Source organism: Drosophila erecta, unplaced genomic scaffold, assembly GCF_003286155.1.
Source record: "Drosophila erecta strain 14021-0224.00,06,07 unplaced genomic scaffold, DereRS2 tig00000126-arrow-pilon, whole genome shotgun sequence".
Taxonomy (NCBI): Eukaryota; Metazoa; Arthropoda; class Insecta; order Diptera; family Drosophilidae; genus Drosophila; species Drosophila erecta.
The window spans coordinates 8,791,782-8,806,328 of NW_020825209.1; the positions used below are offsets into that span (position 1 = coordinate 8,791,782).

Sequence of the window (14,547 nt, forward strand, 5' to 3'; positions counted from 1 at the left end):
GATGTATATTACCCTTAAAAGGTCTGTATGTGTATACTTTCATATAATTTACTTTCAGATGAACCATTTTAGCTTACCGACCGAATCCAACTAATAAAAGGCAACGCGAATACTTTATTTTTTCTTTATTTTCTTATTAACAAACGTCTATAAACAAGAATCGTTAAAGACCATAACCTTAACACACACAATATTTATCATTGAATAGGTTTTGTATAATTTCTTGCGGACATACCGCTGCTAAATAATATTTGTTCGCATATAATTCATTGCTCTGAGGATAGTTCATACATGTTTTAGAGTGAGTACATAGTTAGATGTTTACCATCAATGTAGAAGCATTGTAACACTGCAATTAACGATTTTCTTTTAGATATTTCTTCGGTTTTATTTGAGCTTTAAAAAAATACTGGCTTTATTGCATTCCTGCACTCATCCGCCTGCTTTCACCGCGATTCAAATATCATATAATACCCTTTGTGAATACCCTCTATGAAGCTAGCATTGCTTTACATATAAATACTCGTTTTGGAAAATAAATTTATTTATTTCACGTTTAAATATACTTTAAAAAGTAAATGTTATCCACGATGAAATCAATTCGAAAGCACTAATTTGAATATAGAATTAGCCAAAGATCATATAGCACACCGTTGAATTTTTCTATAGACCCAAATATTCAAACCAACACTGACACATTGCCATCTTCGGTTTGGGGCGGTGATGATACATCTTTGATAAAACGATATGATAGGAGGGGCGGGCGTGCTGGCTCTAACTTTCTGTAGATTATGTGCATACGCTGCATATTGTGCTCAATCTTGCGGGCATTACTTGAATCGCGAACTGAAGGCATTGGACAACTCATTGATGGCTGCCTGGCCCACGGCCTGGTTAACCTGTCCACGCATACTCTCCGGCACATAGCGATTGGCTCCCGATTGCTGGACAATGGCGCCGCCGACAGCTCCGGACACACGGCTTTGAAAATGAACAAGGGGATTATTTAGTTTTGGTAACTGAAATGCTTGAATCGAGGGACCTTCAGTTATGCATATATTCACTTTCAAATCATTCGGATCTGTTGTGGCATAAAGGGACGATCCCTTACTAGATAGAGTATTATTACCTCTAGCATTACCCAACTTCGACTTCGCCATGCATTTACATCTGCACAGGCATCGCGACTTCTTGATAGATACACACCAAACATGAAGCAATAGGTAATAGCTAGTCGCCTATTCCCCGCCAGTAAGCAATACACACTTATGTAATACGAACAATTTATGTATTTATTTATGCACTTTATTTGTGTATACGTAAACTGGTCATATGTAATTTAAGTTGCTGCATATTTCCATCGTCACAATCCATTTGAGTAAGTCACAAGAGTATTTTCATGACTTATATATTTGTAATCAACATTATAAATAATACATTGTACATAAAAATATTGGAAACACGTATTTTATATATATATATATTAATATATATATATGAATGCATATAGATATTTTTAGGGTTGTCTTGGCAAAAAATCGGTTTAATGTCAATTTAAAAAAATATATACTTTATGACATTGGCAATAATAATGGTTATACATATGTATAATTGTATGTTCCTGGGAATCGATACAAACCACTCAAAAAAATCTCTGCTAATTTCGCAAATATACATTGCAATAAAAAAAACCTGCTTCCATCGAACTCAAATAAGTATTTTGACTTCTGACCTGAACAAACTTAAACAAAAACCTACAAATACAAAAAGGAATGGACAATACAAATAAGCGTTAACTTAATCCTGTAACTTAATCGTTTCTTGGAAACGGGACAGCTGATGATTCCACAAATCCGAGAATACGGATGGGGAATATAACATTTTTCTTACAGAAATCAATCGAACTTCATGGCGAAGAGATAATGATACGCGATAATAGCGAAAAGCGAAAGCAAGTCCTACTTATGTAATTAGTTTGAATCCCAATATGTAATTGCAGTGTGCATTTCCGTTAAATGGTTGGGGTAATTTAGCATTAAGTTAGTTCGATTTTAGTTAGTAATTTGTTAGTTTGTTTTAAGTTCAAGGAAATACTTTGTGACTGACTTGAAATGTTCTCAACGCTGCGATACCTAACATTTTCTAATTTAATTGGGTTTTATAGTTTAACATCAACAACAACACAATGCAGTTAACGAAAGCTATTTATTAATAGTTAGCTATATAATTAAGATCATTGGTTAATATCGTCACTAAGCATCTGCCCGTACAAATAGTTTACATAACTTTTGAGCGTATGCCGTTGATAATGGGGGAACATCAAGTAATCAATTAATCAAATAATAATAATTAATTAGGCATGCACGAACAAATGCACATACATTTGTACACATATGTATATATTGTATATCTACACAGGAAAGTAGACATTACGAAAAACATCTTATGGAATTAAAGAAATCATGTGCATCTCGACTAGTTGCTTTTCACATATTAAGAATTTATATCAGTTTTAACGCTTCAGATTATATATATATGACTACAATAATACGCAAGCGATTCAAATGTATCGATTTCCCATCGTTGTTGATTTCTGGAATTCAGGATATCTGGTTTTTCGGATTTTGCCGGAATAATATCAAATTACAATTGTTGAAAGTAGAATTGGGTATTGTTTGTGGTTGGTTAAATCGTCAGCAAGCTACTTTTTGCGGATTCATCCCCTAGATACATAGATGTCTCTCGACGCTGACAACAATTTAACGACGCCTGTTCGTATTATATGGTTTAAAATTATTTTTATTTTCGAGTTGGTGTTGTGTTGAGTGTGTTTTAATAGTGTTTTTGTTTTTATCGTTTCACATAGAAAGAGAAAAAAGAGACAACAATAGGGTTTTATTAAGTTCGTTCACGAAATCTGGTCCAAGCACATTATTATTCAACTTAAATTTAACACTCATCCTAAAAAATGACTAGACTATTCAAAAAAGATTTATTTGGAACGGGGTTTCACAGAAATCGCTTTTGCTTGAATTTTCGATTCTCTTCAATTCCATTTTCGCAGTGCCAAACTTTTACTTCTTTCTTACTTCTTAACTCAAAAATAAATCCCAATCGAAATCATAATTTCTATAAAATAAGTTGAATTCCTGATTAGCGACATGGGTTAGACTTTGGATTTTTGTTAGAAATTAGTATTTCAACATATGTGTTTTTAGTTAGTAAATAAAATATAAATAAAATATATTCCCAATTCTACATTTATTTGGCTTTTTGTGATACCCATTTGCATGTAATACCTAGGCGAAGTCACGTTGGATAATGATAGTGTGAATACTCACGTCTTTGGCCGAGATTCACTTATATTATTCACAAAAACCTAACTTTTAGTTACTTTTTAAATAGCAAACACAGTAGATAAAACGCAGGTCGCAACTGTCGCTTACGAATTTAAAAATACAACTTAAATACACAGAGGTGCCACAAAAATCGCTTTCGATCAACTTTATACTATCTTTAAGTCTAATAAGCATTCAAGCAAAATACACTGGAGATAAGACTATTCTAATGGCTTAAAATCTTATTTGTATCTACGCCCATTGTGTTGCTGATCATAAATACTATCTCACTCACTATGCATTCATGCATTCATTCTATTAAAGGCATTTATTCAAAAGAAAAAGAGCTTAGAAATTCAAAATATGTTTGCAGCAAGGTATATTATTTTGGCAATGCGACCATTTCGGCTTCTTGTGGTTTCCCATTTTGGTAAGGATTTCTGTGACACCCCTAATACATGGATCATTATTGAGCACACGGATTATAGGAAATTTATTTCTTTGAAGTAGATGTTTATGTGAAGTCAGGAAGTGAGGAACATCGATACTGTGGCTAAACAAATAGCCCCTTTAATAATGATCCACATATGTTTTTGTGTATTTGACAGTATAAAGATAGAGGATAGAAGGGTACTCACGATGGTAGCATTGGTGGGGGAAGAGCTCCTCCGGGACGACCGCCGGGTAGTGGTGGTGCCCCACCTCCTGGGCGATTCGGAATCGCTGGCGCTGGGCGCCCTGTTGCTGGTGGCAATGGTGGGTTCCGTCCACCCAAGGAGCTCTGCAAGGTAATAGACACATTGACCTGCTATTCAACTATATTTAATAATAATTTAGCAAGTGGTTATACCTGTGGAGGAGGTCCTGGCTTTCCTCTGACGCCACCCGGACTTGGAGGAGAGAGACGTGGGTTGTCCAAGCCGCTGGGCAGCCAATCGTTCTTAACCGGCGGAGGCAATGGCGAGGATACAGTTGCCATTGATACGTCGCCTTGAATTCGATTCAAGAATATATTATAAACGTTCAAACTGGAACTCATGTTAGTCCTTACCTATGATCTGTAATGCATCCTTGCAAGCACGGTACATGCGCAGCATTTCCTCTCGCCGTGTAGCCGATTCAGCCGACTCCTCCATCATCTGAGACTGTAACAGAATAGATATAGTCATGGTTACAGCCACATCTTCTAGGGTAACCTGCCAAACTTACCTGATCTCCGGACGCGTAGAGATGTGCCAGCAGTTCGCCATTGATAAAGTCCTTAGCATTGTTGATGATGAGCATCATAATTGCTTTGGGCACCATGTCACGGGTGGTCTTCGTAACGATCTTCATGTAGGAGTCAACCAGATTACGGATGGTCTCGACCTGCCGCTCTAGCTGTGGATCGGTGGAACTCTCCTCGCTGGCCGACTGTTTAGTATTCGTATAGGGAGGGGTTGGTTGTGGGATATTGATAGTCCATAAATGATTGTTGGCAATTTTATAGAGTGCATTGGTATTTAAAAACCAAATAACCAACCCAATAAGTATTTGAAAGCAAAATAACCAACTGAATCGTGCACATAAAAACGAGAAAGAACGCTGCAGTCGAGGTTCCGACTATGAGATACCCTTTACCCACTTCCCACAGTCAAAGTATGTTGCGTAACCAAATCGATATCGTATGGCTTTCTTTAAAAAAAAAATAGGAAAACATGCATGCACGCGCTGTATTGAAAATTTTCTGGCGCCGGAGGGACCAAAAGTAAATGTTTTGAATTGAATGAATGCATCACTCATAAAAAGGTACAATTTTTAAAAATGTTTCCAAGTTTTTTCCAGGGTGGCGTAACCCCTCAACAGCCTTCTTCAAAAGTCTAGAATATTTAATTTCGAAAACACTGACCTTGTATTTTTCTAAAACATTTTTACATTAAGTGAAATAAAATGTAATTTTACTTTGGTGATGCCATATATTTGGATTCTGAATATTCTGACTTATTGTAATTATTAAACAGGGATCATTACTAAAAAAAACTATACTCATACCATGACATTTTGAAACATTTCGCCAAGCAATAAAACATTTGAGAGATTGAAAATAGAACAAATCACCGAAACCAAAAAAGTCCTGCAGATGTTACAGTTTTAAGCCCCAATCTTCTGAAACTTAAACATATTACATAAATATGATTGCGATTTCAAACTCCCATCTTTGAATATGATGAAAACAATTCGAGTGGCATGCGTTTGACTATTTTGATTTCGAACGTTGAGTGAAGTAAATTAATCCAATTGTAAAATATAATACAAATTATCTTGAAAAGGTCAAAGTGCATGCACTCGACGACCGTCAATTTAAGTAAAATTGCATAGTTACAATATAGGCAGACCTTACATATATCTGTAACACTTATTTACTTAAATCGAAGACAAGTCATCTTGAAATTGATTAAAATCAATGAGGAACGATATAGCCGAGTATCCGACTATGGGATACCCGCTACTTTTAGCCCGTTTCAATATCTTCACTTCCCGTGGATCCAATCCAAGTCCAAGTCGTTAGCATTTTTCGATTCCCAAATCTCGACGATCATTCAGACAAACGGACATTGCTACATCTTCCATAGGATTGAATATAATTACGAGTAACTGCACGAGTAGCGGGTATAAATGAATAATTAGATTGTGAGGAAATGCAACAATTACATAAGGAAAATAATTAACCCAATATAAACAATTGAAATCAACATACTTTTTGCTAAGAAACCAACCGGAAGAAATTATTAATTTTGTGTGTATTTTGGCGTTTCATAGATTGGTCGTTTTTTGTTCGGTAGTTGGCGGAAAAATAGAAGAGAACAACATGTTCACAATTGTTATAAGAAACCAGTAACAATGCCATAGTCGAACTGCCGACTATCTTAATCAGTAATTCTAAGTTAATCAAATAAACAAGATGGAGGACCGACAAACTACAACTTTGGCTAATGAAAAAAATGCATCACAGCCCGAGTAGGATGAATCCAATTGCAATCTTGAATTGTCGCGAAAGATCATTCAATATTCCTAGAATTTTTCTTTTGAAAGCCTAGTTCAGAGGTCTCCGATTTGAACACAATCGTATCCGATTTAGATTTATATCCATAACCATTTTATATTACTCGGCTTGTGATATGGTAATCAATCGCACCTTTAACCATTTAGGGGTTACACCATTTTGAGATTTCAAGGTGTACTAGCTTTTAAGAAATACGCTGCTTTATAGATCTTTTTTTAGCTCATATGCTTTTGGACAGTGTGATGACATTTACAGCCGTAGTTACTTAATTTTACCAAATCGTGAACCGATTAATATGTTAGTAATAAGTTAGATTCTTTTACATTTTGATTCCTTTTTCAAATATAAATAATTTGTATCCAATAACGGCTAAAATACGTCACCAGACTTTAAAAATGAAACAACAAAAATTCAACGAAAGAAAAATAAAAAGGATGTTAAAATAATGTATTAGTTATTAGTATTCAAAATCGCATACATTTGTACGACATTTAATTGATGAGTACACCAATAATATATATAAGCCGAAAAGTTACAAAGATTAACAAACCTCTTGTCCTTCCTGCATGACGAATACATACATAAAGCATCAATATGCCGAGTTATTTTGTTGATTTGGTCAATGGAACAGCGAAAACAAAGATATATAAATATATAGATAATGTAGTATTCGGAATTGTTTTCAATTGAAGTGGAAATATCTTTAGGAACGGTCATATAAAACGCAACCTTAAAGCTCTAAGCTCTGAGAAACAAAGCTAGAAAAAAGAATAGCATCAGAATGCTATGTATAATATGGTTACACCATACAGAGTTCACATTTACCACCAAAGGCCTAGTACACTTTTCAAGCCGGATAATATTTCTATAGAGCCACTAGTTCATTAAGGGCTTTTTTTGAATCCAATTAGTGTAGAGTCAAGCCTTAGGACGCAGGCAAATATTTATAGGGATTAATGGTTTCTATGTACGCACCTCATCGCCATTTTCCTGAGTCTCCTGCTTTTCGGGATAAACACCAGCTCGCAGGAAGGAAGCTTTCCAGGACTCCACATCTTCCACAGTCTCGCACGACAGCTCCAGTTGTTTGTAGTCCTAGAATACCGGGTGTTCGAAGGCAGAGAATGAAACATTTTTGATACAACAGCACTTGGCTTAGCCTATGGTACTACATTCAATTGAATATCAGTTCTGCAAGTTGGTGATTTTGTTGGTAGGGTTCGCTTTTGTCAGAAACCTATGTTTGGATGTGCTCGATACGCTTTCACCTACTCTGGTCACCTCTGCTGGTCCTGAATTATAAAAGACTACTGCTATGAAGATCCTTGGATTTGGCAATCTTCCCTGTTCCCGAGATCCTCTTTTCAATGCGGACGGACTCACAGAAGAGAAAAGTTGAAAAAAGGTTCAAAAACTTGTAATAACCACTTTGTAGATATACCCATTGAAGATTTCACATTTTGAAAGTCATCGTAGATGAGAGTAGCCTTTAGGAATGCAAGAAAAATTAATATTGCCTTGTGTTGCCGATGTTTGCAATGACAACAAAGTGGGTTATATTGCTATGTTCCATATAATATAAGGAAATTGAGCGAGCTAGCCTGATACGGCCCTAGATGTTATTACTTTTAAATTAAATCAGACCATCAGTTCTTTTGAATCCAGGATTTCGCAGTCCGTGAAGAGCGATGCCTTGCTGAAAACGCGTTCTATAATCTCTAAAAAATATTTTTTAAATGTTCAGACGTTTCAAGTATTGCTTGTAGTGACTTATGCATATAAAAACTGTTGGCGCCTTAAAAATAAGCGTTTAATCTGTGTATTAGGTGATGTTTTAAGTGGTAAGACTTTGCACTGAGCAAACGTGTAAGATGAGTTGTTAAGTTGCGTGTAAACTAGCCTGGCAAAGTATTTAAAGGCAACAAGGAAATTGCTGGCATATATGAGGGAATCTGGATGAAAGGTCGACTGGCTTACAATGAGTTGGAAGGAAACAACCTCTTAAAAGTCCCGAAAAGGAAGGAAATAGGTAGTTACAGCTTACACCCATTGCATCCACTAAGAAGAAGCACTATATGCTGTTAAATCTAAAGGAAACCTCGTCTAAGGCAAAAAGTTCGAAGCTTTTAAAGAACTACACAGAATACAACATATTTAATGGAAATCAGGGAAAGTCCCTGCTTTTAACCTTGACCAACCAGTATAAATTACAGGAATATAGCGTGAGCTTAAGCTGGATGCTAACAAGGTTGTATTGCAAAAATCGTGATCGATAGTTTCGGTTTCCAAGTGCAATATCGATTTGAAAAGTATTCTGATGTTATAACGATTCTGTGCAGGATCGAAACAAAGTTTCTGGAAAGTATTATAAGCTTTAATACAATCGAGAGGTTAGATAATGATGGATGACTACTTTTGCGCGATTCATTGTGAATCAAATAGAGCCGTGAACTTCTTAAGCTAATAGCATCACGAAATCAAAAGGCAAAAGGAGTTTACGACGCGGCAAGCTCCTTTTCCTTTAGTTCGACTTAAATGTTGATAAAAACATAGTAATTTTTATATTATACAAAAAAATAATTAATTGATCTCTTGCCCGACTATTTTAACCAAAGGATTCAAATTGGGGTAATATAATGAAGATTTGAAATATTTTGCGAAAAAATATCTTCAAAAATTGATTTTGTTTGTTTGTTTAGTTATTTTGATTTACAAGTTTTTCTCTGGTTTTGTTTTCTGAAATCATTTAAAATTCATTTTTTTGTATGTTAACAAAAATTACTAACCTTATAAACATTACGTCCATCGGGACTAAATAAAGCAAATGTAACACGTCTAGACATTGACATAAATCCCTGTTCAATATCACGCAATTTTAAACCATCCAACGGCAGCATAAACTTCTTCTCCTTCTCATCCTCGTCCTTATACCAGGAGATGCTCTCGGATGTCAGCACAAACCAATAGGGGCGCGATCCACCTGCAAGACACATATGCGAAAATCAATACAGGTCCATGAACTCCCTAAATAAGAAACGCAACAGTTTTTGGGTTAGTAGATGCAACGTTCATAAACTTCACCTCTTCATGAAGTAACCATCTTCAATTTTGTTAGTCAAGCTTGATTTTTTACCTACGAATCCTTTACATGAAGGATACTCGGTGCCCATGATAGTCAACGATCTTGTTTGATTCGGATGATTTAATAATGATTGAAAATGATTTAATGAAATGATTAAACGCAAAAACACAAAAGCAACAGAAACGTTATAATACCTGTAGAATGACTGAAAAACCGTACGTTTAGCGGTCCAGATCGTCCTAATTTTATATCTTTTAATGACAAAGACAATATTCACATAAAATTTGAAATTATAAGAGGCTAAAAATGTCCCGCCACCAAGCGGTGACAAATCTAAACGCACTTTCCTTTTTTGAAACATTAGAAACTAAATTTCTAAGAAAGCAATCTGTCACCATTTACAATGTTACTGCCCCAATCACAGATATAGCCAGTTGATTGAAAAACATACGGTGAACTTGAGAGAAAGCGAATACTGCATACCTTTCATGATACCAAGGTTCTGGATAACCATGTGACCCTTTCGAATAACTTGGTTGCCCAGCTGACGAGTGCCAGTTTTGTTGGCATTCTCCGATTTATTTTGAGCGCTATAATGAGACCAAGATTTAGTTTTCCATATGTTCTTCTATATTACCCATTACGCACTTGGCAAAACCAATGAAGTCCTCATGGTTGGTGTTCATGTAAGCCAGCTCAAAGTCAATGAGCAGAAGAATCTGCTCCTTGCAGCTGTGCTCGCGTTGACGCACATGTGTTGTGATAATACGTTCGGTCTCCTCACGCAGACGTGGGTATCGACTCATCTGGTTAAAGAAAATACAAATTAAACTCTGTGTAGAGCTCGGTTCATTAAGCTAACTTACTTTAGCTGTGCACATGCGCACAACCACAGAAAGTTCCTGTACGACTAGATCGACACACTTGATAACCGGCTCCTTAAGCAGCGCTATCTGCCGCTTGACAATCGCCTCGAACGCCATGTCGGGTGTGAAGAGGCCAACGCGAATACCGTGGATATTTCGAATTGCAAATGAGATCTCTCGTCGCAGTTCCTTTTCATCACAGGCCATCTTAACGATCTCAAAGCGCAGACTGAAGCAACGAGATGTTATCAAAGGTGTAGGGGTTTTAGAAAATGCAGACACCTACCGTTCATGGAAAATGCGATTGATCTTGGCGCCACCTGAGAGCTCATTTGTGTTCACTAAAGCTGAGCCGCTTCCCTCAATAGTTCGCTCAAAGTCTGATTGCAGCTGCTGAATCATTCTGTAGGAATATGAATACACCATTTTAATCAAAATATACCAACTGCAATCCCTTTCCGGACTTACTGGAGCATAGCTTTTGTTTTGATGCTGGCATCGCCCGGCTGAAAGTGCTTAAACTCCTCCACCTCCTTCTCCAGGGTGAGCATTTGCTTCTGCAACTTATCCCGCAAGCCGGGTAACGTGTCCCTGATGTGGTTGGTAAGTTGTTGGTTGAGGACTCGCTGCAAGTAGGGGGTGCCGAGACGGTCGGCCATGTGCCGGTAGGAGGGATGGCTCAAGAAGAACTTGCGCTCGGCGGCCAACGCCTGGTGGATGTCCTTGCGCCCCTCGATATCCTTCTGGGATCTATTCACCACGCCAATGTAGCCACGGCGCAGTGGAAGCAGCTTGTTCTCCAGAATGTCCCGTGCATCGGTGCCCTCGTCCATCAGATCCAGCTTGGTTATAACGCCAATGGTCCGCACACCCTGTGGATCCACCTCCTTGGCCAGCTTGAGGGCATCCGAGTTGGCCAGATCGGTGTTGGCCGGGGTCACAGCCAGAATTAAACAAGTCTCTTTGCGAATAAATTGGAATATCATCTGCTTAATTTGCTGCTCAATATCTACCGGCTGATCGCCAATGGCCACTTTTGTCAGGCCGGGCAAATCGATCAGGGTTAGATTGAGTACATGCGGCGAGTAGACGCGCAAATTAATTGGAATGTTTGAAATGCCTTTGTTACTACCGGTCACACGATCCGTTTCATCTTCGATTTCTTTTCTGATCTCATCGAAGCTGGAAAACTTCTTGCCTTTAATGTGAAGGAACTCTCCATATTCTGCAACAAATAGAAAATGCCATTTCAATAGAACTCTTAAATGACTTCAAATGTTCGGCATACCAGTAACTCCATTGATCAGTTGCAAGATTAGCGGTCTGCGAGTCACGATACCAGAGCCACGCGGCAAGAAATCTCTGTAAAATAGGCAAACATTTGTAGGCAAAAAAATTGAAATATAACTTATGCGATAAATTGAATTTCCAAGTGAGTACTTCCAGACACCAAAAATGTTGTTTAAACATGTATTTTGGTCTGCCCCTCAAGGATTTTGGCACCAAAACGAATTGCTGAATACCTAAGTAATTAAAGAAGAGGTATTGGATAGCTAAGCTAGGCTAATAAATCAAATGGGAAATGGGTCATTTCGACCACTTTGGTCACCTACATCCTGTTTGTACTACCTAGTTAATAGAGGTCTTAATATTCCGTGACATTAAAACTTTGGCCTGGTGGCCGTGGGTGTCTGCCTCTCTCGCTTCCTCCAACGGCTCAGTGTGCCAGGTGGGCGGGGGAACCACCCTAACTGACATCCATACGTACATACCTACATACCTGCATACATACATATAAGCCACGGCGCATGCGAAATGTATCTGGACTATTTTGAACATAGTGGGCTTATGTAAGCACAAACTTTACATGGTTTAATGCAGTTCGTAAATACATGAATGGGCATATTGATTAATGTTTTTTAGCTCACCCCTTTGCAAGCAATGGAAAATAAATAAATCAACTATAAAAGAGGTTAAACTTTTTCAAAAATATTCGTAGGTAAACATAGAAAGGCATACAGAATGCCAGTTACTTTACAAATCGGCCGTAAAAGTGGGGAAAACTCAAATCTCGGCCGTACTATCAATGGCCTTATCTGCATTTTTTTGGGGCGTAAGTCACTGTTTTCGTTATGTTTGTATTTAGAATGGACACTAACAAAGAAAAATGAGAGACAGCGCAGGCTTATAGATACAAACACAAGAAATCGCATTGATACATACAATTTAGATTTCTGTTTAACAATTTGGAAATAGGTGTTCTTGAATTAGTTGAAAATTCCCGTGCCGTGGAGCTTTTCGTATTTTCAACAGCTTTTGTGCAGGCGAAAGATATAATTCTTATCATCATAATTAAGTTAAGACCACTGATATGGTTTGGTCATAATGAACAAGTACACTTGTTTCGAAAAAAGCAATTATTGATTGTTAATAAACAACAAACAGAAAATGCTGAAAGTGAGTGCTATCAGCGATTAAGCATAGTTTTTCAGCAGCGTTTAATTGGGCTCGCCATTAGGCCCAGAAATAATAGAAATCAAGCGCTACTTTTCGCAGAAAACTGACTTGCAGAAAAATCGATTCACTGCAGGCCAAAGAGGCCTTCAGGTCCATTATCAATTAAAATATAGGCTAGATATTTCTGGTGCTGATAGGGGGATACTGTGATATGGTATGATAGTGGGAAATGGTGATATGGTGATTAGGCGTTGGGGATACTCACTTGCCCACGAAGTTCTCCAAAACGGAACTCTTGCCAGCTGATTGGCCACCGACCACCGCGATCTGTGGCAGATCCAATTGCATGTGGACGCCGAGCGATGTGAACGCATCTTGCAGCTTGTTTACAATTGTTATTAAATTATCCATTGCGGCGAGCTCTGATTTCCCACACAATTAGATAAGATTAGATACTCAGATCGAACTGCGATCCCAACTCGTCCGGGTGTCGTTGTTTTTGTGTTTTTCCTGCTCTCTTCTTGTTTTTCTTTTGTTGTTCCTTTAATCGCTGGCTTTTCTGCACTGCACACTCCTCTGCAAATTACAATTACTGCATTATAAATACTTTCATGCGTTTCATCACTTTTCTTTACATACACTTGTATGACCATAAAGATTACAAAAAAAAAATCCACACAAAAAATTGATAAAATGGGAGGGGGGTTAAAGAAGCGAATTGCAAACAGAAATCGTTATTGGAGAGCACTCATGAGTTACTCATTCTCCCACACGATTAACCCGATATATTGTATGTATCACCACAATAACCTTTAATGCTTCTTTTGATTATAATGGATAAATAGCGAAACTCATTGGAATCGCGAAAAGGTAAAGGTGGGTATGATTGTTGGGTTGCAAGCAAAAGTGTTTATCGACATTTACACAAAAAGAATTTGTATATATACTCCCAAACGAAACTATCATCGACTTTTCCAATTTGTCACTTATTTCTCAGGCGTAACAGTGTTGTGTTAGTGTAGATGTCATGTTTATCGCCACAAGAAGCGCGCTGCGAAAACGCATCAACAATTTGGGCTTTGGTCTTTTAAACAAATATTCTTCCTATTGTGCAAACTGACGACTATCACCACCACTCCGCTTCCAAATCGTTTCAATGGATTTTTTCGACTAAAACTAGAGATGCAAGAAAGTAATCAATCTGTACCCGATAAGCTGGTCTGGTCTGATTTTTTGGTATAATTGATAGGGCTGGGTGAAACACTCGCGATACATCGATATATCGATTCGTTCAATAGGCCGAAACTAAGTATTGGTTTCGATACTACTCGTAAGGTTTGCATCCGCTATCGATAACAATCCAAGCGCAAGGTCGCGCACTATCGCAACAATCACAACAGCTGATTTGGTTGGAGTAATTTGCAAGTGATTGCTATGCCTCAATTTGATGAAATGCACAGCCACAATAGGCGTATCCTAATGGACATATATACCTCATACTAAAAGCTCCTAAAACTATTCGTTTTTTGCGCATGTCCGACTTAACTACGTGTTTGCTTTAATATCGTAAACAGACGTGCAGTGCGCAGGCTTTGAAAACAACTCAATTCGATATATAACAGCATAATCGAATATAGTGATGATACGACCTTTGACATTCAATTTTAAGCCGTTAATGCTTTATTTAGAAATGCAGTCGATTCTCCTTTTTGAAACCATTCGACATGGTGAACTTTTTAGAAACAAAACTAATGTTAAGAA

At 37.5% G+C, this 14,547-nt stretch overlaps 1 protein-coding gene across 16 annotated transcripts; it reads right to left on the bottom strand.

Annotated features, from left to right (window-relative positions):
- Positions 1 to 108: 108 nt before the first annotated feature.
- Positions 109 to 14,087, bottom strand: LOC6550710 (dynamin). Of its 16 annotated transcripts, none has more exons than XM_015155221.2 (17): positions 13,711 to 13,985; positions 13,052 to 13,362; positions 11,618 to 11,691; positions 10,798 to 11,554; positions 10,616 to 10,732; positions 10,330 to 10,558; positions 10,112 to 10,269; positions 9,947 to 10,053; positions 9,168 to 9,361; positions 7,357 to 7,476; positions 6,932 to 6,943; positions 6,076 to 6,081; positions 4,548 to 4,751; positions 4,390 to 4,483; positions 4,189 to 4,328; positions 3,977 to 4,119; positions 111 to 981 (listed from the first exon to the last, which is right to left on the bottom strand). In XM_015155221.2, exons 2-17 carry the CDS (start codon positions 13,195 to 13,197, stop codon positions 831 to 833), a joined length of 2,652 nt encoding a protein of 883 aa, XP_015010707.1. In that variant the 5' UTR covers positions 13,198 to 13,362; positions 13,711 to 13,985; the 3' UTR covers positions 111 to 830. The 16 variants fall into 16 exon arrangements, with proteins under 16 accessions (XP_026838338.1, XP_015010707.1, XP_026838335.1 ...); XM_026982534.1 differs by lacking the exon at positions 13,711 to 13,985 and adding an exon at positions 13,994 to 14,087 and having other exon boundaries at positions 531 to 981; XM_015155214.2 differs by having other exon boundaries at positions 531 to 981; positions 13,734 to 13,985.
- Between the last annotated feature and the right edge of the window lie 460 nt (positions 14,088 to 14,547).

Coding starts and splice junctions, on each gene's coding strand:
- LOC6550710 (XM_015155221.2), bottom strand. CDS start 13,197: ATGGATAATTTAATAACAATTGTAAACAAGCTGCAAGATGCGTTCACA. Junction 11,555..11,617: donor ACTGATCAATGGAGTTACTG/GTATGCCGAACA, acceptor TATTTGTTGCAG/AATATGGAGAGTTCCTTCAC. Junction 10,054..10,111: donor GACTTCATTGGTTTTGCCAA/GTGCGTAATGGG, acceptor GTCTCATTATAG/CGCTCAAAATAAATCGGAGA.